Below are 27,993 nucleotides of genomic sequence, written 5' to 3' on the forward strand. Positions count from 1 at the left end.
TGAGCTGGGGTGAAGCAGAGCTGTAGGGCCGCTCCCCTCCTGCCCCAGGCTGCCTCATCCTGCCTGGGAAAAGCCCTTCTCTTGAGGATGCCACCGACTGTCACACCCACACCAGGAGCTACCAGAGCACCCTGAGCCCAGCACAGCCACCAACCTGCAGCCACCTTGTGCAGGTGAAGGTGTGAGGGAGAGGGCTCAGCTGGCAAAGTCCCTGCACTTCCTTCATCCGAGTGTCACGCTGGGACACAGCGCTCGGAAAGTGGCTTTGCTGGCACCCAGGGGCCACGCAGCTGGGAACACTTGAAAACAAAAGCCAGCAAAATCCAGCCCGTGCTTGGCAGCCAATTTGGCTTCGTGGGAGTTATTTGAAGTTAGCCCAGTGTGAGAGCTGGCTCTGCTCCTCCATCCATTGCAGGATGAGGACAGAGGGGAGCAAAGGAGCTGAGTTCAGCTCACTTCTCCTTCCCACACCCTTGGGAGCTCTCCGGAGAGTCATGTTTTGCACAAGGAAAACCTCCTCCCAGGCTTGGATTTTACCATTCTGCACAGTCCATCAGGAAACAAGCATTTCATAAAAGAGCCCTATTTTCCCCATGTCCATGCAGTAAGTTAAACAAGGAGGAGGTTTGTCTTTGGGCACAGGGACATCTCTGCCTGTGTGATAACCCCAGCAGCTCCTTGCTACTGCAGCCCCTCTCCCTCAGCAGAAATTCCCTCATTGCCACATTTTAAGCATTTTACCACCAAGGCTCTCAGTCTCTGGGTGCTGCATTAAGTACTTGCAGTCCCCTGCTTCTGTACTGGGCAGCACATTTAAGTCTCACCACTTCAAGCAACAAATGCCATTTAAATGTCCCCAGCGCAGCGGAGCAAGGCCAGGGTGAGCTGAGCTGCTGGGACACCTCTTGCTCCTTCCCAGCAGTGTTCTTGCTCTCCACTGCTTCCAGGAGAACAAAAGTTCTTCCTCGGTTCATGTGGAGGAGCTGCTCCAGTTTTTAATTGGATGCAGCCTGCTTGCTCCCATGTGGTCACAGGCACTGCTCCGATCCCAGCTCTGCCTGCACAGTGTGCTCAGGCCCTCTCCTTGCCTGAGCCTGACTCAGCTGCGTCCCTCCAAAGCTGTGCATCCCCCAGAACTTCAGCGCTGTCTTTCCCAACAGATGATCCTCTCCACCAGCAAATGCTGCTGCAGAGAACCAAGTCAGGTGCTTTGTTACTGCTGCCATTCAGCACTTTTTCTTGCTGGCTGAGGCAGGAACACTGGCCTGGTATTTCCTGGTTTATTTGCATGACATGCTCAGGTTCAGCCCCACTCTGTTTCTGCTTTTCTTGTAGGTCAGAGTCCACTCATCCATGTTTGGAGATAAGCAGAAGACCACAGAAATACCTTCCAAGGAAGCTGTGGACAAAGAGGAGACAATATTGCAACTACAGCCCTGTGAGTGTTGGGCAAAAAGGGGAGCTTCATGGCTCTCCTGCACAACTCTTCAGCCCAGTTGACCTTGTTTCCCCAAAGACCGATGCTGTTGACACATCCTTGCCTGACAAACCCTCAGAAACCTCAGGTCATTACTGCAGAGACTGTTGCCCCCCATATTGCTGCAGCTTTGTGTTGCAGTTAGCACCTACCTTTAGAAAACAAACAAAAAAAAAACCCAAAAAACAAGAACAGAGGGCAATTGTCCAGCCCTTTCTCCAACCTGCCACAATTCTTTCCCAGTTCTGCTTCTGCCTTCCTGAGCACTCAGTGCTGATGCCAGCTTGATACCATTGGAAGCACTGGGGGCTCACTCCCCCTTCCACGACCTCTGCTGCCAGCAGAAACACCAAATTGGACTTGATGCAAGACTAAAGCCCCTGGACCCTCAAATTAATTCTGCTTCACAGGGTGGGATAATCACTGAAATTAGTTTGAGGTATTTTTTTCTCCTGACCAGCATGGGCTGGAGACAATCTGTTACCTGCAAAGTTTGTCCCAAGGATTAGATAAGCTTTTTAGGGCACAGATCCCCAAACTCCCCTTTTTCTTGCAACTTAGAAGCCTATTTTGCAAGAGACAGCAGAGGATTAACATCCCACGTGCCGTTGGTGCTTTCAGGATGCTGCTGTGGCTCCCAGAGTTTATCAATGAACACCCTGCACTGGAGTTTCCCACAGGCCCAGAGCACCCAGTGCTCTGTAACACCAGGGCACCCAGAGCTCTGGCTGCCATCTGGAGGGGAGCAAAGACAAATCTCATCTGGCAAAGAGAAATAATGTGAGCAGGAGGTGCTTCTGCCTCCTAAGCAGTATCTCCAAATATCTTTAACTACTGCAAAAGCAAGTAAATAATGATAAATATTGTCATCTTGAGGGAGGCTGTTGACACCAACATGCTTGACTTTGCAGGCTGAGTGCTGGCAGGGGCCAACAGCAGCTCAACAGAGGGGCAGTTCTGCTGCTAAGGCACTGTGACCCCCTCTGCTCGACTTTGCAGGAGACTCTGCAAGGATAAGGGATGAAGCTGGACTCAAACAGTGTCTGAGCACTCAGCTGATTCATATTGCAGATAGAAAAAGCTTTCACCGAAGATTTGCCAACAGAAAGTCAAAAGTGCCACCCCAGCAAGGGAAACTGTGCCACCTCTCCCTGGGTCTCTTGGCAGTGAAATTTGTTCTTTCACGTTTACTAGTTTTGGCATTCAATGCAAATCAAACCCAACAGAAAACAAGTTTTTGCTTGCTCCTTCGTTTCTTTCCTCTTCCTCCTCTCTGAACTATTTTTTCCCCATATTCTCTCTCCTTCATGAACCAGCAGAAAGCTGGGTCCGTTAAGGAATTTTACTGCCTTGGTAGAAACTCTGCAAATCTACATAAGCAGAAAATCTTGTCACGTCTCCTCACAAATTGAAAGGAGAACTAAATGAAATCCCACTGGGACGCTCTGGCTACCTCAGTACAACAAGGTTCAGCTTAAGCTGCTTGTTTCACTTGCTGCACTGCCTGGTTTTAATCCAATTTGGTTCGGGACACATAAAATAGCCGCTTTTCCGCCCTCCAGGAAGCAGCGGGTGCAACCAGAGCAGAGCAAAGCACTGGCTGGTCCTGCCTCATGTGCACACACCCCAAGCTGTGCTCACTTCTTGGCTCCTGCTTTAGCACTACCTTTTGTCATCTGCAACATTTTTGATTGTGTTTGTCAAAATGTCACCTGAGTCACTACCAACCAACAGCTCAAGTGTGACGGTTGGTGCTACGGCAGCAAAGCCCCCGTGATGCGGAGGCCAGGAGCTGGCTGCTTGCTCATCCCCTCTTGGTCACCCCATGGATTACCACAGCCTAACACCAGCTCATCCCTGTTAGAGGGAGACACGGAGGACAGCCCTCCTCTGAGAGCACAGCTCTGATTCCAGCTTCCCCTTCCCCACCAGCCGCCCCTCTGACACCACACCTCCCCAGGGAGCAGCAGGGGCTGCATCGTTTCCATCCAAGCAGCCACCACAGCCAGCTCTGTCCAGCACTGGGCTGTCCCCCAGGCCTGCTTTTACAGGAATTAAAATTAAAAAAGGTGCTGCCCTGCAACAGCCTGGAGAGAAAAATGTTAAGAAGTGGCCGTGCCCAGCTCCAAGCAAGGCCCTGGCTGCAGGAGCCCCAGCACTGCCTGGCTTTACCTTCACCTCACACAGAGTTCCCTTCACTGCAGGAACTGCCGAGGGGCCGCCCAGCTCCATGAGAACAAAATCTTCCCAGAGACAGAGGCAGAAATAGCCACAGAGTGGCTTCATGCCTAAAACACCAGCAAAGCAGCTCAGCCTCTCATGACAGCTGCCCTGCACAGGGAAGAGACACTGATTTGTTCCTTCCTTCCATCCCAGAATCTGCCCCTTTGACTCCAGACAGAGATGAGCAAATATTTAATTAACACGTTTGACCTTTTATCAGCGCTCCATGCTGATGGCTTCCTGCACACCAGCTAGGTGTGCTCTCCTGCAGCCTGCTGCAAACCTGGAAACAGAACAGTGTTACAAGGTTTCTTCACATATCTTTGAACATTTTCTGAAACTGTGGATTTGAAAACTGAGAACATGAAAGAGTCATCTTCCATTATTATTTTAATAGCATTTAAGTTTGTATCTCTTATTCCTGTTGAGTTGTATAAAAGCAGAAAACAAGTGTTACCTAGAAAATTAAAAGTCAAAGGATTCAAATCAAAACATTTTAATTCTTTTTCCTGTGTACGTTTAAAATTTTCCAGATTCATTGTGGTAGGACAGGGTTGGAGTTGACTGAACATAAATGATGCCTCAAAATAGCTGAGAACAGAGAACAGAGAGCATCCTGCTCCTTCTGGTTTAGCTGGCATTACCAGAGACCTCACAATGTCATTCTACCAGCCCTTATTTTCCTGATCATTGTTAAAATGCCAAAAATTCTCATGTCAGTGAGTTATTTTCAGTTTAAAGGATATCCCAGGTGTATGGCCTGACCCTTTCCCTTCCCCTCACCTGGCCAGAGCAGGATGGTTCAGCGAGGATTCCTCATGCAATTAACACATCCATTAATTCAGTCTGAAGCTCAGTGCCACTTGGAGGTAACACAAAGCAGGAGAAACCTCACCTGCATAAGGGAACGCTTGGTTATGTTCACAAGACATGCACTGTAGGTCACTGAGACCTATTTTTAAAGTACAGCAGCACCAGTTATATTTGATAACTATAAACATTTTATTCTTATATAAAAATATAGGAACAAAATACTATACAGAAAAATATAAAGTTAAATCGAGATCTTCTCAGTCTCACTGAAGACAAACAGGCTCACACTGTGCAAGCCCCAGACCTTCAAAATTAAATTATCCTGGCAGTTGAAGTGGTGGCACGTCCAGAGGCAGAGCTGTGCTGAGGGATAAGCTTCTAATACAGAGAATTTGTCTTGCAGCTTCCAACATCCTTGCCAGTTTGCTTCTGTTACACATCAAATGGAACCCAAGTCCTCCTTCATGGTCTGACCTGGAGATAAACGTTCTCCCACCCCTCAGAGTATTTACAGTAAGGTGCTAAGAGCCCACCTGGCCAGCACACATCCCCCAGGCTCACACTGACACAACCAGTGGCTGCAGCACACTCACACAATCACAACTGGAAACTCTCTGTCACCAGCTGCGAGCTGGAAACCATGACTTAGGGAGGCAAAAGTCAGTGAAAGCAAGCTGATGAAATCCCTGAGCTTCTACCAGTTCCTCAAAACAGAAAAAAGCCAACTCCCCTCCCCCAAACAACAAAAGCAGCCAGCATTCTTTTCCAAGGTACTGGCTGTTTCAGTACATTCCTGTCTTTAAGGAAGGACACTGTGGACTGCAGCAGCCAACAGTGTAAGAATCATCTCCCTCCTCTTTACCTGTACTTCTCCAGTACTAAATTCATTTTCCACAACCAAACTGTCCAAGTTTGCTTGCAGATGAAGCAGGAACAAGAGGAGGGAATGGAGAAGGCAGAGAATTAAGGAATTACAGTGCAAATTATATGCTCGTGGAAAAAAAAAAACAAACACAAAAGAAAAATGTTCTCTGTAGATTTTCCAAGCCTGTTCTCTCCATTGCCTCAAAATAGGGTCGGTCTTTGTCAGGGAATAAGTTCCAACTGACCCTAGACCTTCAACAGGAGGTGGGAGTGTGTTCCCCAAAGCAGTGAACTTGCTGTCACACTGTGTATCAGCAATGCCTGCGAGATGCAACATCACCACCTCTTCATCACCCACTAATCACGGCAGGACTCCACCAGAAAGTGCAGTGGGAGTCTCAGGTCTTCAAGTTCCTCTTATATTATTCATTTGTAGCAGAGATTTGCAAGTCCCTGTGCTGTATTCACAGTGGAAAAAAATTGCAGCAACACATGTTGGAGACACTCCAGGAATTATTGCTGTGCTGAGGCAGCTTGTGGAGTCTGACTAAAGAAAATTGGCCAAAGAAGAAATAAGGGCAGGCCTAAAGAGGAAGACAGAGAAAGAAAGGAATTGCTCCAGGCACCAACACATCCTAGTTCCTGCCTACTGCCAGAAAGGTGCTGTAATGGATCCTGTGTCCTGTAAGCAGCACGAGCAGCAGTTGTGTAGGGTTGATCAGCAGCATATTTGGACAGTCTGTGGCAGGTGTAGGGACAGTTCACTGCCACCTGTAGATATTCACCACCTTTTCTGTCAGAGTAGCCAGGAGGTGGGTTTGGTTCACTTCCAAGGGGCAGATATCCAGCACAGGCAGGTCAGCTGGCAGCTTCTGCAGCAAGGAACCACTTCCAGCATCCCAGAGCTGTGGGAGGGACAGACAACATCAAGGACTGCAAGACTCTCCCCTCCCATCCAGAAGAGACCTTCCCGTCTCCAGAAAAGACTTTCCTCAAATTACTTATAGGACCCTTTCTCTACTTCCACACCCTGCTTGGGTGGTTTTTAACAGACTCACAGCATGGTGCCACCAGGACCACTCTCTCTGACCCCACTCATGAGCTCTCCTCCTCTTCCCTGTCATTCCTTCCCTCACAGCACTTACCACATTAGCTACCCCACCAAGTCTGTTACACCACTTAGAGTGCCCAGTTGTGCCAGTGTGCCCAACCCCATTCCTCTGGGGGACAAGAGGGGCTCACTGCCTACACACTTTTCGATGGATGGGGACCACAGGCCTTGGCTAAGATCGAGTCCCATTCTATCAGGAAGTTACACCTGCTACAGAAGTACAACAGACCAACCAGTACAGGTAATGTCCATGACAAGACAACTCCCACCGAATCACACTGATGCTGTGACTGATGAGGCTTCTCTCCTATGAATTGCAATAAACCCCTCCAGCACACTGAAAGGAGCAAGAGATACCAGGGCAGAATTGGAGGCCTCATCACCAGCACACACAAAGACACTCCCGTCATCCTCCGGGCTCTGGAAAATGGCATTTTTGGTCAGCAACTTGCAGGTGGGCCCAGCACTGAAAGTCTGGACCGGGTTAGAAGAACACACCACATCTTCAGAGGCCTCTGTCAGTGGGCTGCAAGTCAGTTCCATCATCACACAACGCACACATGGGTTATTTTTACCTGTGTGGTAGAAATACAAAGGTAACCTCTGGAAAATGTACTCACAGATAGGCTTCAGCTGAAGGAATACAAGCAGCACCACCCTGCAGCTGCCTCCTTTTGCCCTCCCCTGGTTCTTATCTATGTGCAGATGCTCACTGCTGTGGTGGGGGCAGATGCTGCATTTCTGCTGTGCCCCAAGCAGGTGCTGAGCTGAGCCCCCAGCAGTGAGTGGCACTGAGAGCCCTGCAGAGCCCCCCGTACGTACCAGGCCGGTACGTGGCCAGGCAGTGCCGGGTGTTGATCTCTGTTTGGATGTCGATGCAGCCCCCGGGCTCCAGGGGCAGGTGGTGAGGCCGGTAGGAGTTGCCAGCTCTCTGTTCCCAAAAGCAGGCTCCTTCCAAGGTCCCAGCCAAGATGCCGCCGTAGGGCAGCGCCGCCGAGGCCATGCGGGGCAGGTAGGACAGCGACACCATGGGGCACCTGCAAGGGGGACAGGCAGGAGTCAGTGCTGCCAGCTGCAGCTCTGCTGGCATCCTGCTCGCTGCTGCAGAGCTCCAGCCTCTCCAGCTGCAGGGCCTAAGCAGGCTCTGAGATGGTCCTTCAAGCAAGGAACCCCAATGGCGTGTCAAGTATAAATTAAATTCAACCTAACTACTGAGCCTTATGTTTTACAGAGCATTAGACAGCACACATCAGTGTTTGATTCCTGGAGTAGAAGAGACAGAAGTAGCAGAATCTCACACCTTTGTGTGATTTATCCTTTCCAATTAAATACTAAACCCAGCTCCAAAACAAATTCAATTCTCCTGCTTATGCTGCACCAGTGAGTCCATTTCTGACCCCTGCGTGCCTTAAAAAGAGCACAAGTGCTTGGCACCTGTGTAAGTTATATATATACGTGTGCTAAATGTGAATTTTTGAACAAGAGATTCACATAAACCAAGTAAAACCAGTGCAGTTGCTGTGTGAAGCTGTGTTTAACTTAATGCACGTTAGTTGAGAGGAATGACAAATCTTTATGCCACACCTGGACTTCTGAGGGACCAGTTCTTGGACGTGAGAGTTGGTGTCCCTCAGATCATATATCATGATAGAGCCATTGACCAACCCAGCGTAGACATAGTTTGTATCATCAAGACACCAGCAGCAGCTCCAGACAGGACGGCCAGCATTGTATGTCTGCACCACAGTGTTGGTTGCCAAGCTGCAGAAGAAAAGCAAAGTGTTGGCTGGTTGCACAAGCATCTACTGATGAGAAAAAAGCATCATTAAGGTAAGCAAATCTAGCTTTTTAAAGTCTTTAGACAGAAGCATCTCTCTTTAGACCGAATTCTCAATTAACTCCTTTACTCCAGACGTGAATCTGGAAAATCTAAACAGAATAATCCCTTGGATATTGTCAAGTGATTTATAATTCTTCCAGGCCAATGCTTCTTTTTCCAGATTGATCTTTGGAGACTGGGAGAGGAAATCTCACAGCAGGGTCTCAGCTGCTTTACTGGCAAGAGAAAGCTAAGTTACTTTTCTGGAAACAATTAGGAGAAGCAACTCTGGTGTAATCCCGTAACACCACATATTCCTGGGCTCATCTCTTCAGATTACATCTCTCATTAATTACTTCCCCTCTTTTTACACAAGAGGAACAGTGCTTATGCCTCAAAAGAACCAATTTAAGCAAGGTTGAGACAGGGAGTGGGTAAAGTTGAGAGCACATTTATAGTGTTAATTCTTCCTTCCACAAATGGAGTTTCTAAAAAAGAGAGGAGTACACAGAGGGGCATAACCCAGGACAGCAGATGAAGCTGGTGTCAGATCAGGGATTTGCAAAGGGCAGCATTGTCAACATTGGGTTTTGCACACTGAGAACAGCATGAGACAGAAGACAGCACATATCAAAAGTAACTCTGGATATCCTTTACAACACAGGGGCTTCTCCCTGGGGAAGGTGATTACACTCAGGACTCCAGAGAAACAAGTAATTGCTCTCAGGTAAGTATAAGGGGAAAAACTACAAGGACAAAACCTAGCTGGGGAAAGAGAGAGTTGATATCAGAGAAGTGACTGGGTCAAAACAACAGGACCAAAAAAAACCCAAAACAAACTCACAGTGCTATTTTAAACAATTGCAAGCCAGAGCAGGAGATGTAAAGACATCTTGGATAATTCTTTTTCATAGGATGACTATGAAATCAGTAACCAGAGAAGAAAGATAACCAAAGGAAGAATATTCTTTCAGACAGAGACTGAAAAAAGTATGAAGATGCTGCTGAAGCAAGCACCTAACTCCAAGACATCCTGGGATCAAGCACAAAAGCAAGAGGATCACAAGCTCAGATGCAGCCAACCAGGCAGAGAGAGGCAGATACGGGAGTCAAGTGTCTGAGCAGACACTGTGATGAGGAGCCACTCTCCAGATTAAACCATGAAAAGAATACCAATGTAATCAGTTGGAAATGTGACACATTGACTTCAGCATCAGAGGCAGCTTTGTTTACTTTTAACTAGTCTAGCAAACATCTCAACATGGTCCCAGGAAAGCAACATTCTGTACATTTTTGCTGCAGGATCAAGTTCTCTTCATTGCTTCACTCGTGAGAAAGAATTGGGACTAATCAGTCAAACAACAGACACCTGTCCTGCCCAACCTGATCCTGACAGACAGATTGCACAGAGATGTTAATACAACTCAATAGGAATCAATCAGCCAATGAAGCTCTGAAGCAGTGTAAGATTAAGATTGAAGAGCAGCAGAGTAGCAAGAAAACACATTCATAGGATGTAAATTCTAACAGGACCGGACACATTTTTGTCTCACTCTCTGCATAATTAGTCTCCAACCTGCTGGTTTAAGTCTCTGCTAGCTCCAGAGAGCCTCTAGCACATGCTGTTTATGAGTTTCATATCCCAGATGAATTCCATGCTCTGCAAAAAGTTTAAAGTCTGAGAAGCCAACATCAGGCTGTGCAAAGAAGAACAGAGCACAAGCTAAACACCCCTTGTTTCTGCTTTATGCTATACAAGTTCCTACACTTCACATTTCCCTGCAGTAACAGAAAGCCATGTGGACAGTAAATTTCATGTCTATACATGATGCTATGTTTATTCTCTCCACAACTTGGCCAATCCATGCTAAATTCCCTGTTTTCCACCGAGTTCTCCACAGGAAAACTACTACAGAGAGGCAGCTCCATAACACCTCCACCTAAAAGATGCAAAACCATCAATAAGTCCTTCCCTCCATTAGCTCCCACATGCAGGAAGAACATCCAGACCTGCTCTCATCTTTGCAGCATCTTTCAGAAAGCAGACTGGCAAGTGCTGCAAGACATTTCCAGGCAAGACAGAACAAAATCCAGTGCAGCCAAAGCCTGCAGGGACAGGGCTCACCTGGTGAGTTTGAGAGTTCCATCCAGAGCAGCCGAGAGCAGCAAACCATCCGCTCGAGTGCCGAACGCCAGGCCCCGGATCTGCTTGCTGTGGATGGGCACGTACTGACTGCTCTTCAGGTTGGCCAAGCTCATCATCTTAACACCACAACCTGCCACAGAAGAAGGGGGAAGCAGGTGAAGCAGCACACACACAGGACCTGCTGTTCTGTGCCAGAACTGCAGCGTCCGTGCTGTCTGAAGCCTGTGGTGGGATGGACATGTAAAAGTTATTTGCTGTTCTGGATAAGAACAAAATCAATTTAATTCTTTAATTCTTTAATTCAAATGGTAACAAGGCTAAATCCTTAAGGATCCCAGCCACCAAGAGCAAATGCAGTATCAGTGTTACAATTCCTGTTACAAGGCCTGCTGCTCTTTAGCCAGCTTCTTCAAAGACACTCTTGCCCAGATAAAACCACCCAGAGCAGGATTACAGGGCTATTTAAGAGAACAAGTGTCACAGCAAAGAATGGTTACAGGTGAACTTAACCTGCGTGCTACAAGAGTCACCACAAAGCCCCCATTCATTCATTCATTCATTCCTTGGCCTCAAATGCCAGAAAAATAAGACCAGTTGAATGCAGAAAACCACTTTGTTCTGCCTGGATAAGGCACATTAACCTCAAACCCATTAACCAAATAAAGTAAGTTTCATCATTCAGAAAGCATTTTGCAAATGAACACTCTCAGACTCCTAATGCCACATGTATTGCCCTGAAAAAGCAACTGGCACTGGTCCAGATGTCAGGTCACTGGCCCCTGGACATAACAGTGAGACAAAACCAGGGCTGCCCATGATTTCTTGGCTTCCTATTTCCACTTTAGAAAACAGTGCTCCTAGCATTCATATTAAAAGGATTTTGCTTTTGGGTTTTTGGGTGGGTTTTTCTGTTGTTGTTGTTTTTTGGGGGTTTTTTAAGAGTACTGAGAAATCAGCTGCATGTGGATCAATCCACCTACAGTCTGGGGAGCCGCGTTTCTCATTTAACCACTGGAAGCTTCTCTGCTTCTTTCAGAAGACCCACCTTTGCAAAGAGTACCAGATACATATTTTGCCTTCTTGTGGATATGGCAAATCCAGCAGGAGAGCCAGAGACCCTCTGCTAGGATTCTGCCATAGAAGTGCCAGGGGAAAGGAGCTTCTTTGCCAGGCAGAAGCTACCAATGCAGGGGCAGATGAATCAGGGGGGGTGTTATGAGTATACTCAGTTTACAAGGCACGTGCAAAGGTCAAAAAAAAGACATTTAACTTTCACTTAGGAACCTCCAAATCTTAACTGGCTTAATTACCAGGAATGAAAGTGGACTGTGGAGAAGGCTGTGATACCACAAGGCAGCTCATTGAGTCACAGTATGCCATCACTCGGCAGTTCCCAGCCTGAGACACCAAGAAAACCTTCTCCAAGTGGTACTTGCGCTGGCTCTGGCTGCAGGGGAGGCTCCCTGGGAGGCAGGGCCGGGAGCTGCCGGGTTGCTGGGAGGTGCTCACATTGTGCTGGGCCACCAGAGCCTTCAGCTCCTGCAAAGAAAAAACCCCGAGAGCTTTAATGCGTCACCAGCCACGTCACCTGCTGTGCTACCTGCTCCAGGTGCTCCAAGTGTGCTTGTTCCCAGACAAAGGGGGGAAAATACGGTCCCATTTCCATGCTGTTCCTGAAGTGCTGCATTTCTAAGTCCGTGGCCTGTGACAGTGAGCAACAGAAGCATTTAAATGCTATGCAAGTCCTGGCAGAATGTGCTCCAAGTCTGTTATTGTATGTATTACACCCTGTGAAAGAGAGGACTCTTGGGCAACACATAAAAGCCAGTACCAATTACCAGATCAATGCTGTCTAGAAGAGAATGAACTGCCAAGTATTATGTGCCGCTAAACCACAAGAGAAAGTCAATTAAAACCATTTTCCAGAATTTCCAGAATACCCCATAAAAAAATAAAAGCCCGAGTTTCAACATAAAGGGCGTTGCAGGAAACAAGTCAGTCTATTTAATGACGATGATCCTGTTCTTGTAAACCCTGGGCAGCAAATTCCAGGAACGACACAACTCTCAAGAGCTCCAGTCCTGTTTTCCACCACCTCCTCCCCCCTTCTTCCTCCACCTCAACTGATGAATGCTCAAGGATGCTCAGCAAAGGCATGGCCCAGAACAGCTTCCACGAGCAGCAAGGTATTCCTTGAATTCCTTTTTCTACAGAGATCACCAGGGGTGAGGTGGGAATTCACTGGCACATTGTGAGTCACCTAAAAGTGCACCCTCCCCAAAAGCATTTTGACCATCTTTTATCCAAGGTCAAAACCAGATGGAACAGAACCCCAGGGACATTTAGGACAGAGGGAATATATAAAGAAAATTGCTACTTGCTTTCTGTTGTCTGAGCAACGCAGATTAGGCTTCAAACACTATGTAATCTTTAAACAATTAAGGGCCACAAGAGTGATATTATGAATATATCAGTAATTGCAAGTCAGCCTCAATACTGAACCAGCCACCACTGCTTAACTCACAGTGAAGCAGAGGCAGCAGTTTTCAAAGAGGCAAGATCAAAGATCAAGCTCTACATTAATAGTTATCAAGACCTATAACTTTTGGAAACTGCTCAAGAGGAGAGCAATTCTGACACCTTACAGATGTCTGATCTGCTTTGCATCAAGTGCACCGCAAATTAAAACAAAATTAATTTAAAAATTAAAAACAAAATAAAAATCGAAGCTGAAGTCTCGAGATGGTCCCATTAGAGTGAGCAAGGCAAAACAATCTGGGTGAGGAAGAAGGAGTGTGGGGGTTGCCAGGATGCTTAAGATGGAAGCTACAGCTTCAGGCTTAGAGTAAGCACTCAGTGAAAACACAGGTAACTTAGAAGAAAATTACTTTTAATAAAAAATTTATTAAACTCATTATTTCTAAAAGGGGGATGGAGGCAATCACCACTGAGGATCAGAAGAGATTAAAATTATTTGTTGCTCTGGGGACCTTACAAAACTCTCCTTGTCACCTGCACTCAACATTCAACTTTTACACAAGTTATTAAAAAGGAAACCAGGCAATTAAAATCACAAAGACGATTAGTAGAATGTTTACATTTAAACACAATGGACAAACCCAGCAGAATCAGGAAGTCTTACTGGAAGCACATTACCAAGGCGATTAAAAATGCTGCACTCCAGACAAATTCCACTAATTGTGCTCAAAAGAACGTTCTGTTGGTAACATAAAGCTGCACCTTCCTTTAGATGCTTTGCAGAGTTTTCCTGATGCCTGGTGTTAACTAAGGGCCTTGAGGGCAGACTCCACTCTCTGCACACGCTATGACTGTCTCTAAATTTCAGCTTGCCCTTGCAGTGATGAATGAACACAGTCACACAGGTGGGGAAACAAAAGGCTGTACAGCAGAAGCCTTCCTGAGGAGCGTGCATGGGAAGCAGGAGAGCACAACGAATAGGAAAGGAAAACCATCAGCTGCAATAAATTCACAACAGTTTTGGGTATTAGGTTACGGCCTTAATGGCTGATATGAAGCTCTAAAGACAAAGGCAGGTATCAGATGTCACTCTGGTTGTCTCCCACAGACCTCTTACAGAGGCCACACCTGCCACCTCGGCTGCACAGCCCCAGTCCTGCACCAAAGAAAGGGAAACACAGGGCAGGACAACCTCCAGCTGTGGTGCAGCACTGCAGCCATCCCACCTTCCACTTTCCTTTGGGGCTCAGGTTCAAATCCAGGCTAAGGGACATGGAGCATTTTTAACTGGCTTAACTACAAGCAACAGCAATGAAATATCAGCTTTTACTACCCCAGATATCAACTGGAGGTGAACACAAAGATCATAGAGATGAACAAAACCATTAGCCTAATTTCTTTTCTAGATACACAAGCTTTTATTGATATTTTGCCATCCAATTTTTTTGGATGCTCTGAAAATCCTATTTTAAAAATGCTTTTCCATTACATTAAGCAATATAAACTAATCCCTGCAAGGCTCACAATTACATTTGCTTTCTTCTCCACAGCAGCCTGCAGTCTCCTGTTGTTCCCCTGCTAGTCGTCCCTTTCCTGCTCCATATCCAAACAGAGCTACTGCTTCCCACTTGCAAAAATGAGTCTCCTACCCCAGCTCATCAGTGGTATTAATGCCAGAAGCCAGAGATGGTTTGCTTATCATTAGCTAACTTTGACTGGAAACGTTGGCAGATTCAGGAGGAGTCCTGCAGTAGCTCACATCCGATTCCCAAGTTCTTTCTGCTGCCAAAGGAAAAACTTTAGGTAAAAGTAAGGTGTCAGTAGCACTGTTTCCAAAAGGCAAGCCTGGACCTGCCATCCAGGATGCAGAGCACAGCTCAGCACAGCCCACACTCCAGGTTTACATATGGAAACACTGCTGAGGGCTTTCTTCCAGAGCTTTAGTTAGCTACCTCCCCTCAACTTCCTTTCCTCATATATTTTCATACAGCTAAAGACTTAAAAACCATCCATGTCCTAGTGTCAATCACGTTAAATACCTCAATAACAAAGCACAGTGGATAAGATGGTTAATGGACAAGAGCAGGAAAAAACACACACAAACCTAAAAAAAAGTCACAACCAGAGCCATGAGTGCTGCTGGGGCACAGCTCAAGAGCACTGGCAATAAAAAAGGGTTCACAATGGCTTTTGAGGGGAATCCACATCCTGAGAAACCCAGCCCTACACTGGAATCACCACTAGGGTTGGGACAGAAACCTCCAGTGGTCCCTCCTAACCTAAATGCTTCTGTGCAAGTAGTTTCTTTACTTCATGACTTCTCATAAAACAAGGAATTCGTTAGGCATATGCTTAAAACATCACTGAACAACTTAAAGATTTAGTCCAGACTTCCTGCTGATTTTTCTTTTTGCTCCCCAGCAAATTGTTTTACTTTCAGTTTATTCGTAGTATAAACAAGCACCTTAAAAATTGCTTCCAGCATTTGCATTAACCACTACAGGACAGTGATGAATGCAGTATAAATACTGAAACAGAGCTTATAGAACACAGGGTACTTAATCTTTATAACATGTGACTTCAACTCAGTTAGACTGGATACTCTATCATTTAACACCAAATGAATTGCAGGAGAACATTATGGACCTGCACTTCTATCTTATTCACATTTTTCTTAAGCCAAAGCTTGAAGTGGACCAATTTTCTTATTAGTACTGATGAGCATACAGCTCCATGCAGGAATTCAGGTGATTTATAAAGCCTTAGCTTACTTTAAGACAGGAAAACATCAGCAAAGAGGATGGTGTTTAATGTACAGATATGAATAGCCAAGGCTACAAAAAAATCCAGGGGTAAAGAAAAGCATAATATTTAGTGGGTTACTAGACAGTGAGAGAATAGATATCATCTACTCATATAACGAAAGGTAGCAAACTGGCAATGAAACAGGCTCATGGAAAACAGCACTGGTGGAACACGCCAGCTAATTCCCACTTGGAAGCACCAGTAGAGTCCACAACTTATAGGAATCCTGCAAAAGCAGCTGGGATGGGTTACAAAGTACCTCAGTATTTAATAAGCCAGAAAGGAAGCAGTTTAGCAACTGGTCATTTATTGTTAGTAATTTGTATTCTAAGAGGGCAGAGGTGCCTTTCAGCAGCTGCTCAGTCTGTGCTTACAGCCTCCCCTATTGACAGGTCAGCTCCCAGGGTGCCACAAGGTGCTGAACTAGAATGTTGACTGACCTTCAAAAAAAAAAGAAAATTAGGGTTTTTTTCGTTTTGTTTTCTCTTGATTTTGCAAATGCATACCTCTTGACAAACTGCTTCTCAAACAATTATTCTTGAGACTAATTACTGATAATAGGTCCTATTACAGGTTTACTGTAGAGATTTTTCAAAGCTTCTTTTGATGCAACTACAAGAAAGACGAGGAGAATAAGTCTGGTTCTCCATTACCAGGCCTTTCCAGGCACCACAAAACCTGAAGAGGTACCTGCAACATCAGCAGCCAAACAACTCTACTGCTAGGTTGCAGCTTCACTTAAGTCTTAAATGCCCAAAAAACAAGTCAGTGTTATGTAGCACATACCTGAATATGCCAGCCTGAGATATTTACCAGCCCGGGATGATTCACCAACTGAGTTTACTAAATCTTCCTGCTCATTAAAAGCAGGAAGCCTGTGTTTTTCTCCTCCAAGGGAACATGCAAAAACAGGTTGAAGAGAAAGGGAATCCTTTGTGTATAAGTATCCTGAGACTCACCTGAACTTGCCTGCGGAGTTTGCTGCATTCATCCGTCAAAACCTGGAGCTGGAGCCGGCTCTGCGCAGATTCCAGCTCCGCCTGTCTCCGCAGCATCTTCTCCTTTTCCAAAGAACTGGAGGAAGAAGAGAAAAGCAACCCTTAGGACTAGGTATTATCCAGGATGCTCCTCTGGGCTGTCAACACCTGTCCTCTGACTTCACCCCAACACAGGTCCTGTTCAGGCAAATCCACAAGTGACAGAAGACCTGGTCCCGCACTCATCCAGCACCCTCACCTCAAGATGTGCAGTTATGCAATTGCTCTGGATGAATCACTCAAGTATTGTTCCATAGGAACAACAGGCTTTCTCCTCACCACCTTCAAAAGTACTAATTTAGTAGAGGAGAGTGAAAGAGAAACCAGGTTTTCCTTCCCCTAAGAAACACTTCAGCAAATCCTGTGTCATCAGTGTCCACGTAATACACTGTGTCAGTAATAACAGAAGTCATAACACAGCAAGATCTTCAAGCTTGTCTCTACTACCAGTAACTAATCTTGTACTTCAGGAAAATATAACTGTAACAGAAACAGAATGATACAGAGAAATTCTCTGTGAATACCCATTTATAAATAAGCCACACTTACTACCTCACCTTGAGCCTAAAAGTGCATACACACCATTTAGCAGCAGCAGTTTTGCTAACTTCCTTGAACTCCTTTTTCATACAGGCTTATATGAAGGGACAGTTAAAGAGGAGGAAGAAATCAGTACTCCTTAAAAATAGCTGTACATTTAGTCTATAATGTTGATCACTGCATTCTGCACTTTAAAAGCTGCAATATTCCAGTTATTTCAGTAGTTCATGTGCAGGGAGCTGTGGCTTGCCTAAGTATTTTCCAAATGCACAGACCTAGCCTTGCATGTTCACAAAGCACAGAATTCTGTCATTTCCATATGGCTTTTTCATGTGATTTTTTTTTCCTGCAGAAGAAACAGCTGAAATGTTGTATTTAAGCATCACAAACACATTCTTTACACAAGTACCCAGGGCCCGAAGGCTGGTGGTTTTTACTGAATGTGAAGAACAAACCCCACGATCTTATACCTAATTCAAGGCTACATGCAAACAATGCTGAGGCAGGCACACACACATCCCTGCTGCACTCAGGGCTCTGTGCCACCAAGCAGCCACTGCCAGCAGTTCCATGACCCACAGGCAGTCACTGCTGTCTGCCTCACAACAAAAACAGGAGGCAGAGGAGGGGCAGGGCAAGGGGGAAGGGCTGCAGCAAGATTGAGACACAAGCAGCAGTCAGACAACTGGCTCTCCACGAGAGATAAAATGTAAACACCCTTCTGTGCTTTTGAAAAAAATCTTACATGTTGTTTATTTTGCAGTGTCAATCCAGTAAAAGCAGCGTGACCCTTCTAAAGGGACAGGTGAAACACTATCAGGCAGTGTCAATCTGGACAGAAGAGAGATTTTTCCCTTCATGACCCTTACTCCTCAATCATTTCTGATCAATAATTACCAGGATACTGAGGTTTCTGTTGAAAGACTGCCTTGAAATAACAGTGGTATAGTTACAGACACGTGAAGAAACCCCAATTAAATTCTATTCACCACAAGATTCAGGAGAACTCTGATATCTGCAGTCTTTAATTTCAGAATAGTATCTGTGACAACATCTTACTGAAAAAAAATTCATCCCCTGCTTTTTCTTTTTTCAATGCAAAGTCTACATTTAAGTTGGAAGGGGGAGTAGAGTCAGAGCTATGCTTGCTGACCTCTTGTAAGTAAAGCTACATGAAGAGTTTGACAAAGCAAGATGGGAAGTGATTCATATGAGCGACTACTCTGTTTAATGTGTGCAGAAAAGATGGCAGAAAAGGTCAGCTGTTCACCCCTTGCATTCCTAACTATGCCTCGCTCTTTCCACCTAATGATGAATTAGCAATATACAGCCTTTTGGCATCAACTCTGCATGTCCTCCCATGATAACATTTCAGGACACAGCCCAAGGTAGCTTTTGCTGTTTCAGGGCCACAAAATGCAAACCTGAGAATTCTGTTCCAAAAGAAAACTAAGACAGGTGCAACACAGCAAGGCCTTGTGTTTTTTTTAAGCCAGCCATACTCCTGATAAACCTCGAGGGAATGCACAAATTGCTTAAGACAATAGAGGAAATCAAAGCATGAAGCAGAGGCCAGAGTGCAGCTTCCAGTACCTCCTCATGCGCTCCTGCTCACTGGTGTCCAGCGCCTTCAGGGTGCGGGCGTACAGCACCACGATGTCAGAGCGCTTGGCCTTCTTGTTGCACTGAAATAAAAGACAAGCTCAGGTCACCCACAAGAACTTAACCATCCAAACTGTGCAGCCCTACGAGTCCCTAGAAAAATTTTTGGAAAATCCTTACAGCTTTGAAGGGAGGGGTTGTCTACCGGACAACGAATCCACAAACATTTACACAGCACGTTTGCAAGACACTCGCCCATACAGACACCAGAGCTCTAGTGAGGGCTACAACAACAGTTTAGGTCACATATCCTGTTGCACCTTTAATAATCCATCTCCTTGTTTCCCATTAAATTTATTCTGCCAACACACCAGCAATGCAGCATCTGTCAGGTAAGTTCCTGAGATGAAATTAAACAAAACCAAACAAAGAGGGGGAAGAAAAAACATCTAAACCAAAACACCAGCCCGATCCCTGGTTTGAAAACACCAAGATGGGCTGTTTGTCCAACAGATAAGGATTTAGGAACCCGAGTGCAGTCCCAACTCTGTTATTTCTGTACTAATCAAACCCTGCAGGCACAAATACATAAAAGCATTCCAGTGTGAGCATGAAACACTGACATCCCACTGATTTCAGTGACACATGGGGAGTCAGATATTTCAATTATTTCGTGCATCTAGCTGCAATGATTTAATACTTTAGATTCACCTTAAAAAGAAGGGATAATACTCCCCTCTCAAGTCAGCAACTGCAGATGCCATGATTTCCTCCAAGTTTACTGTTTCACAAATACACTTGGTTGATCAGAAAAGAGGTGGTGAATACTTAGATCAAGTAACCTCTACTGAACATTAAATTACTATGTGTGCTTCAAATGCAGACTCCTCTATTATTTAGTAGCACGAAGATATCACGGGCAAGAGTTTCAGATCAGACAACCCCCCTCCCTTTGTAAAGAGCTGCCTTGCAGAGCAGTAAGTGGCTAAGACAGTTTTCCTGGCAGCCAGCAGCTGCCACTGGCAGGATCAGGAATGCTGCAATTTCACAGTAACTTGCACTCAAGCCACTTAGTATACAGAGCACCATGCACAGCAACTCTGGGCTATTCAACCAGAGAACGCCCAGTCACAAAGGAAACGACTGAAAATGAGGGGAAGGGGATTTTGCTGCAAGGTTCTCTCCAGAGTAAGTTCTCCCAGGAATTTTTTAGTAATTATATCATTGGAAGAGAAAGAGGGAGCAAGCAGCCCTCATGAGTTGTTAGGGTTCAAGAAGAAAGCAGTCACAAATTTCCAAAGACTAAAGATGTCAGGCAGGTCTCTGAGAATACTCTCTGGGCCTGGAGTGGGGAAGGAAAAGCTTACACAGAATTGACAGGGATAAGAAAAATCAGCTTTGGGCCTTCACTATGGCAACAGTGATTCTTTAGGTTTAATCACAACGCACGTCAGTAGGAAGTTTCTTGTTGAGAGGAGGGAATCCTGCACAAAGTCAAGCAAGAATACAGAAGCTCTCAAAATGACAAAGCCAAAGAAATCCTGGGCTTCCAGCCACCAACTCATAAAAAGGCAGAACTGAATCCTATTTACAAGGTACTCATTGACCTATTTTTTGTCAACATTCCTTTCTGGAGAAAAGGAGTAAGGAATGGAAGCACGTCACAGACACGGAGAAGTGCAGATCTCATCGAAAGAAATTAGTATTAACCATGGAAAGCAAGCTGAGAAGAGCACCTTCAAAAGCTGATTGACCACCTGCAAGTGGACATTAAAGGATGCAACTTAGCTCTCAGTTCGCTTTCTGCAAGTTTCCTAAACAACCTGGTCCTCCTAAAGGCTGCAAAAGCAGATTAGTTCAAACCAGAAGATTAATCAACTGAAAACTAGACTTTAAAGTCCCTTACAACCCCAACAATTCTATGGTTCTAAAACAGTTCTCAGACAGATTTCTTGTCCAATAACATATTCTCTAAGGTGAGTTAATTGCTTCTAGGAATCTGCTACTTCCACTCCAGGTGGTCCTCTTCAGAACTTCAGTGGCGTGTTATGAAACCATTTACAGGTTTAGCACTTGCAGTCTGAAACTTCGTCACAAATGCTCTACTTCAGGGAGAAAACCCAAGTCACAACTCATCCATTAAAGCAGTGCTAGTTGTCCCTGGCCTGGTAACATCAAACTAATGGTGGGTTTTGTTATTTCTGACAGCAGCTTCACGCAGCAAGCAGCTGTAACAGTTAAGGGTGAGCGCTCCTGCAGCAGAAGGTACCCGACAGCAAGTGCTTTCCAGTGCATGTCAATGCCCATTTTACCTGAGGGCACTTCCCTGCCTGTCCCTTGAGCCACCTCTCAATGCAGGTGTAGCCGAAGAGGTGCCCACAGCGCAGCGCTGACAGACGGTGCTCCCCGGCGTTGGTCCACTGCTCAAAGCAGATGGCACAGGTGTCCCCTTCCTCCTCATCCAGCCGTGCTGCAGGAACTGAGGGCTCCACTTCCTCCAGGGGAGTTCTCTAGGATTAAAAATTAAAAAAAAACCAACACAACTGTTTTAGAAAGTGCAGCGTTTATCATATAGCATCTGTCTCCAAAAGCATTTAGTTCACCTTACCTGCTTTTGCTGGACTTCAGCCTCTTCATCTTCATGACTTCCATGTTCTGCAGAAGCTTGAGACAAAGCTTGAGGCAGCTCTGCTTGGGCCTGACTGGAAGCTAAAGAGAGCATTGCTTAAATGAACTGATACTTTATGGGACAAAAGGAGTTCTCCTGCTTTGATGTGAAGGCACTGGGGCACGGGTTAAACAGCACAACAACAGCACAGGTTACGTACAAAGTTTGACATCAGTGCCCTGGACACTGCAAGCCCTTCTATACATCAACAGTAGTGCTAAAGAACTGTATATTTTCTTTTACAAAAAGCAAGAGAATTTCAGTGAAAAGGGAGAGGTCTTTAAAGGACAGCAATTGCTATCAGAATTTCCTGACCTGCATGAAACAGAGCTGGTCCATAGTCAGGCTCATTTAAGGTTATATCCCTGCACCATTACGCCCTGAGAAAGACAGACACCAATATGCAGAAGTTGCTTTGCCAAGGGATCTAAGCATGCATATTTCATGTGCCAAGAAAGCATTTCCTGCATGCTGGCTCTCCGTTCACTCTGACTTAAGCAGTTTTCCAGCTGGTAATTGTCTGAACTACCAGTTCTGCTGGGCTGTGTGTTTTTGTGCTGGGCTCTGTCAGCCTGTCTGTTGAGGCACGGGTGCACAAAACTGTGTGTGGATCACCACCCCAAACATACTGGGAAGGGAGCAGAAATCACTGCCTCCCCTCTAGCTCCTGACCAAACAAGAGTTATTAATCACATTTAGTGATCGAGGCAGATAATTTCAATGCAGTGGAGGTGTCCCCTAACCCTGGCTAGTGTCAATAAAGTTTTCAGCCTCTGCAGTTCTGGGCTGTAAGAGAAGCCAGTGGCTTATATAAGCAACAAGGGAATTCCAGAAAATCCAACAGAGAGCATATGCTCACACAATATTGTACAGCTCTTAACAGCTTGAGCTCCTGTCACATGTAAGACTAGCCCAGAATGGATCTGTTCAGAAGACACCTCATAGATGCACCCTTACAAAAAAGGTAAGAAGGTGGGCTGGCCAATTAAAACCAAAACTGAGGGCAGAGAGTGAATCATAAGGACATTCCTTAGAGACTGAAGTAAAAAAAAAAAATAACCTTGGTCTTGTATTCTCTGGGCATCAGTAACCTTGACTAGCAAGTAAACTATTTGTCACTCTTACATAAACTGTGCATGTTCACCACAAACAATGTCACTGAAGTGTGTGGCAGGCTGTGAACATGAGTTTGGATAAAGAATTGCGAGCCAGAAAAAGATGAGGAAAGAAAAAGACAAAAAAAAACAAACCACACCTCCATCTCCTCAGCTAAGTGTCACAAGAAGGTACAGGAATGTAAAAGAAAACTCTAAACCAGAGCAGACTAAAATCTCAAATAATTAAATACTGAATCAGACCCTTCTCTGAAAGCATTGCTGATCTCCAAACTGTGACCTGATGTCTTCAATAATGCTCTTTGATAACATATAACAGTGGCAACGTGGCAAACAATAATCTCTAAATTTGAAGTTATAAATAATCCCGGAAATGTCCAGAATAAGTAGCAGCCTGAAGACAGCAAAAAGATTGTACTAACACTACGGTAGCAATCACCCATTGCTGCTGCTGCTGCTCTTGGGAACTGCTTGCCAGAAAGCTGTGTGGCAGCAACCTGCTTCTGTCAGCTGTGGGCACGGGGATCTCTGAGCACCGGCTGTTGTGCAGCTCCAAAGGATTTCCCCGCTGAGTTTTCAAACAGCAAGAAGAGTGTCTGAAATCGGTCTCTACACGGCTCAAATACAGCACAAACCTCCTGAGGTCGCTGCTGGAGGTGTCTCCTGGGCTGGAGCCTCCACCACCTCCTCCTCCTCCTCGGTAGAAGAGCTGCTGTCAGAGTCACTCCCTTCGTCTGGGCTCTGCTCCTGGTTGTCCCTCGCAAGGCGTGAGGGCTCCGGGCGTGGAATGGCTCCTGCAGCTGGCTCTTGGGTCCTGCTGAGTTGAAAGTAATGGTCCAATGCTGCCCTGAGACCAGAAAAGCAAGAAACAAAAGCCACAGTTATTTTCAGGTGATTTCAGGTAAGCTAAAGACTCGTCACGTTTCTCCATGGTTGTTTGCAGTGAAGTTCCCAGGCTTCGACTGCAGCAGGAACATATCACAGTTATCAGGTCAGACCTTCTCTGGCAGGGGGGAAATCTCCTGCAATAGCCCACTTTGTGAACGATCAGCAGGACCAGCAACAACTCATTTTGCTCAACTCAAAGCAAATCTGTTTCTCGTTACAATGATATTGCCTCCTTTAGGGGTGGGGGGGTTGGAGGGGAGAAAAGCAAAGTATCTTTCAGTACTAAGCCTGAGGAACTCGTAGTCAGTCTCTCCAACCCCAGCTCAGTCCTGGTTCCTGCAGCCATCGGTGCAAGGCTTGTATGAGAGTCACATTCCATTGACTACTTTGTGCCTAGTCTTTCTACCTTCCCTCTTCTTTTCTACTGGAACTTCATGCCTGGATAGAAACACCCTCTCCACTCCCCCCATCAGTTCAGCTATCATCTCAATTATCCTTCAGATTCAAAGAGTTTTTTGGGTTGCCTTCTAGCCCTGAGAACTACAGTGACCTTCACGTGCAATCCCAGGGCAAACACACAGTTCTGTTTAATCAACTGGGAGGAGAGGAGCTCTTGATCTCACTGAATTTAAAGGCAATGCTTCAGTTAATTATAATTTCACCCTTGGCATTTACAAAAACTACAAAGATGAGACAAAAACCAAACAAACCAGAAACTGGGATTTTTTTTCTAGCTGCAGAGCATCCCCACTCATCACCTTTTTAATCCATTGCAAATGGTATTAAACACAGAATATTTTTTCTTTGTCTGAAAAAACACAAGGATGATGTGAAAAAAACCCCAACAAAAACAAAAACAACCCTACAGAAAAATATCAGTTTATATGTTTGTCAAAGTTTCTGCAGCAATTGTCACCAGAAAATGTAATCAGGCAGTCCCCAAATCAAAGGTGAAATGCAAATCAGAGCACAAGCTCCACTGAGCCAAGTGCTGGCTGGAACTGCTGAGAGTCAGCACTGCTGCAGGGAGCACTGGCAGGAATCTGGCTGTGCAGGGGGAACGGTGCAAGCAGAAGCTCTGCAAGGAAAATGGAAAGTGTAGAAGGGCTCAGGAGTTACCACCACCACTGCCAACATATGAGACAGGGGGATTCACTTAACAAAAGCAAAGACCCTGTCAGAAGAGCCCAGAAGTCGCTGTGCTACTACTGAGCTTAAAGGGCAGGTGAGGTGCCCTGAATTTGGCCACAGCCACACACTGGGCTGGGCTCTGTGAGCCAGGAAGCAAAGCAGTTTTGAACTGAGGCTGGACTTGATCAGAGTGCAGTTTGGACCCAGTTTCATCTCTGCTGTACCTGGCACTGACTGTCCTTTGGGAACCACTGACTCTCTGCTGCCTGCGAGCTCTCCTGGCCTGCGGGCGCTGCGTGAGTTGAGGCACCGGCAAGGGCTGATTGGGATCCAGCGTCCCTTGGAGCCTCTGCAGCCCCCTGAGGGCAGGACTCAGCGGCGGCTCAGGCTCTGCAGCTGCTTCCCTCGCTGTACCAGGGTTTGGTGTGACAACAGCGTCGTCAGCAGGAAGAACTGCAGCGCTGCCTCCTCCGTCAGGGAGCACGGGAGCGTGGGATGACAGCCCTGCCTGGCCAGAGGGATCCGTGGGAAGCGTCCCGAGGTTCTCCACTGGGTAATCAGCCACTATTTGGAGATCAACTTCCATCTCTTCTTGAGCCATTTCTGCAAAGAGTTGAAGAGAACTGGTATTTATTTGCAAGTGTGCACCCTACTTCTAACCTGCTGGTAGCAAGAACCAGGTGCAGCAGTCAGTGACTACAAAAGCCTTTTGAATTCAGAGTAGAGAGAAAATTTGTCCTTTTGCAGCAGAACAAAGCCACCACAAGTCAATACACATACATGAGCTGGCATAGCAGGCAGCACCCTCCCAGAGCCCTGGGCTCCAAGTTTGTGCCTCAACAGCACCTAACACCAAAGGCACACTGCAAAATCAACTTAAATAAGCATTTGGATGAGTATGGAAAGTTAAGGTTTTCTTGCTGGCATCATTTACTTGCCGGTAAATTCATGTGGATCTTGGAGAAGAGAATTTGGAAATATTTGAGATGCTCTCCCTGGTGAGCATCACAAGCACCAGCAGATACAGCCAGAAACAAGCTGTATGATGCAGTCCTGTGCTGCACTGCCCAGGAGGTGGCTTCACTGTCAAGGTTCTCTGAATAAAATACCATTATAGCAACAGATCAGCTCACTGAGCAGCCCTTCAGGCATTCACCAACACCAGGCAAACCCAGAAAGGCCATCACAGCAGAACTCATGACTGTAAATGAGACACTACAGGTACCAAGTTACCCACAGCACCAGCATTTGTGGATCCATATTCAGCCCGAGGCCGGATAAACATGATATTTGCAGTAGAACTGTACCTATGTTATTAAGGATGGCTGTCCTGCCAGCATCTTTGGGATATGGATTTTAGATTGGCTCCTAAACAGGAGTACTACCTTAGCTTTTGAAGAAAAACAGAGGAGATACAGGCTGTGCATTATTAATTCTTATGCTGCTGTCAGGCACCAAATTAGAGCCCTTTGGTCACACTGTTCCCTGGAGAGTCTGTGATGACCCACCCTTAAGGGGAAGGAAGTCTTACAACACAAAAAAGTTCAAGATTATTTCATTAACTGAATAACAGATGCACCAAAAGCCCACAGAAGTCCTTTATTGGAAGAGGTGTGTGGATTAAATTCTGGAGGCTGATGAAGGTAATTTGCATTCTCCAAAAGTCCTTAAGCCATCATAAACCTGGAAGGCTTTGGGGATCGCAGACCTTTAGCATTATTTAGGAGCCCATAGCACACACCAAAACTTACCCATCTAGGCACTGTGCTCTGTTGAGCAAAGGCTGCTTTTAGTACAAAAATAGCTAGAAAAATTATACAGGAATTACTAGAGGGGGACATACTAATGCTCAAATATTTTTATAGACCTTTGAAGAAATTCTAACTTATGAGTCATTTCATAATTCTCATCCTAATTACCAATTCAGCCTAAGCAAGGCCAAAAATAGATGTTAAATGCCACCTCCTACCAGAACAGCTGCATGGCCAAAATATGATAATATTCTATGGTCAAGTACTGCTTTTCTAGCACTGTGCTCACGTTTGCGATAGAATTGCCACCTACAAACATAAAACCCCCTTTATTTTCACCATACATAGTTTCGTAGAACGGGGTTGGAAAGGACCTTAAAGTCCTGCCATGGGCAGGGACACCTTCCACCCAACCAGGTTGTTCAAGGCCTCATCCAGCTTGGCCTGGGACAATTCCAGGGTTGGGACATCCACAACCTCCCTGGGCAGCCAGTGTCTACGTAAACCGTGAGACTTAAAACACAACGATAATACCAGAAACTTTTCACCATTTAATCGTGGAACTTTCCCGAAAGGAGCCAAGGCAGTCCCGGGGAGAGCCCGCACGAGGGGGGGTCTCCACAAACGGGCGCTCCTGGGCCCAGACGAGACAATTCCCCCGCGCTTACAAAGCTTGGGAAGCGACGCCACCGGCAGGCCCAGCGCTCGCACCCCAGGGCTGGAGGCTGAAGCAGCAGCTTCCCCTCGCGGAGGGCACCCGGGCCCCGCTCCGCACCTCCCGCACGGGTTACCCGCACCCGCTTCAGCACAGGTAACCAAAATCCACCCCAAACACCTCCCAGATGAACCACGCGCTCCGCAAGCGGGGGTTTTACTGCAGGCTTTTCACAGGGCCCGCGCGGTGCAGCGACGAACCGGTCACACGGAGGGCGCGGGACGTTCCCCCTCCCGCAGCCGCAGGCAGCCCGGGGGGAACGAGCCCGGGGGGGAGCGTGCTGTGCCGGGGGAAACGAGCCGTGCTGTGGGCACGGGCTCGGGGGGAACAAGGCATGCCGGTGAAGGGGGACAGGGACTGGGACAGGGACCGGGACTAGGACCCGGATTAGGGGACCGGCCCCCCTCGCTCACCTGCCGCCGGGCCGGGCCCCACCGCCCGCTCGAGCGCCGCGCCGCCCCGCCCCCTTCGCCCTATTGGCTGCCCGCGACCTCCGCGCCAGCTCCTATTGGGCGAGCCCGAGCGAGTCCCGCCTTCTCATTGGCCAGGCGCTCTGTCCGTCTGTCTAACGGGACGGGCGGTGACGGGGACGAGCGGCGCGGAGGAAGAGCCTCCTCTGATTGGTCAGAGAGCCGAGGGACGGCCCGGCTGATTGGGCAGCGAGGCCCCCGACGGCCATAGGAGGCGGGGCAAGGGCCGTGGAGTGAGTTTTCATTGGCGGAGCCGCCGCGGGGCAAAAAGAGCGGGAATACGAGTTCATTCAAAAAAAGGGGGGGGGGGGGGGGGAGGGGGGGGGGGGGCCATGGGGGC

General features: G+C 46.6%; 1 protein-coding gene across 5 annotated transcripts; it reads right to left on the bottom strand.

Annotated features, from left to right (window-relative positions):
- Positions 1-42: 42 nt before the first annotated feature.
- RFWD3 (ring finger and WD repeat domain 3) lies at positions 43-27,953 on the bottom strand. Of its 5 annotated transcripts, XR_003536642.1 has the most exons (15): positions 27,597-27,953; positions 24,942-25,320; positions 23,334-23,545; positions 21,524-21,624; positions 21,228-21,425; positions 18,907-18,998; positions 16,696-16,810; positions 11,764-11,992; positions 10,433-10,583; positions 8,073-8,249; positions 7,311-7,525; positions 6,846-7,063; positions 6,166-6,282; positions 4,484-4,595; positions 3,884-3,983 (listed from the first exon to the last, which is right to left on the bottom strand). XR_003536642.1 is itself a non-coding variant. In XM_027698286.1 (14 exons), exons 2-14 carry the CDS (start codon positions 25,316-25,318, stop codon positions 4,554-4,556), a joined length of 2,244 nt encoding a protein of 747 aa, XP_027554087.1. In that variant the 5' UTR covers positions 25,319-25,320; positions 27,597-27,953; the 3' UTR covers positions 4,181-4,553. The 5 variants fall into 5 exon arrangements, 3 of the variants coding, with proteins under 3 accessions (XP_027554087.1, XP_027554088.1, XP_027554089.1); XR_003536643.1 differs by lacking the exons at positions 3,884-3,983; positions 4,484-4,595 and adding an exon at positions 43-53 and having other exon boundaries at positions 5,060-6,282; XM_027698286.1 differs by lacking the exon at positions 3,884-3,983 and having other exon boundaries at positions 4,181-4,595.
- Positions 27,954-27,993: the final 40 nt, after the last annotated feature.

This window comes from Neopelma chrysocephalum, unplaced genomic scaffold (genome assembly GCF_003984885.1).
Source record: "Neopelma chrysocephalum unplaced genomic scaffold, ASM398488v2 Primary Assembly neopelma1_125, whole genome shotgun sequence".
Classification (NCBI taxonomy): domain Eukaryota; kingdom Metazoa; phylum Chordata; class Aves; order Passeriformes; family Pipridae; genus Neopelma; species Neopelma chrysocephalum.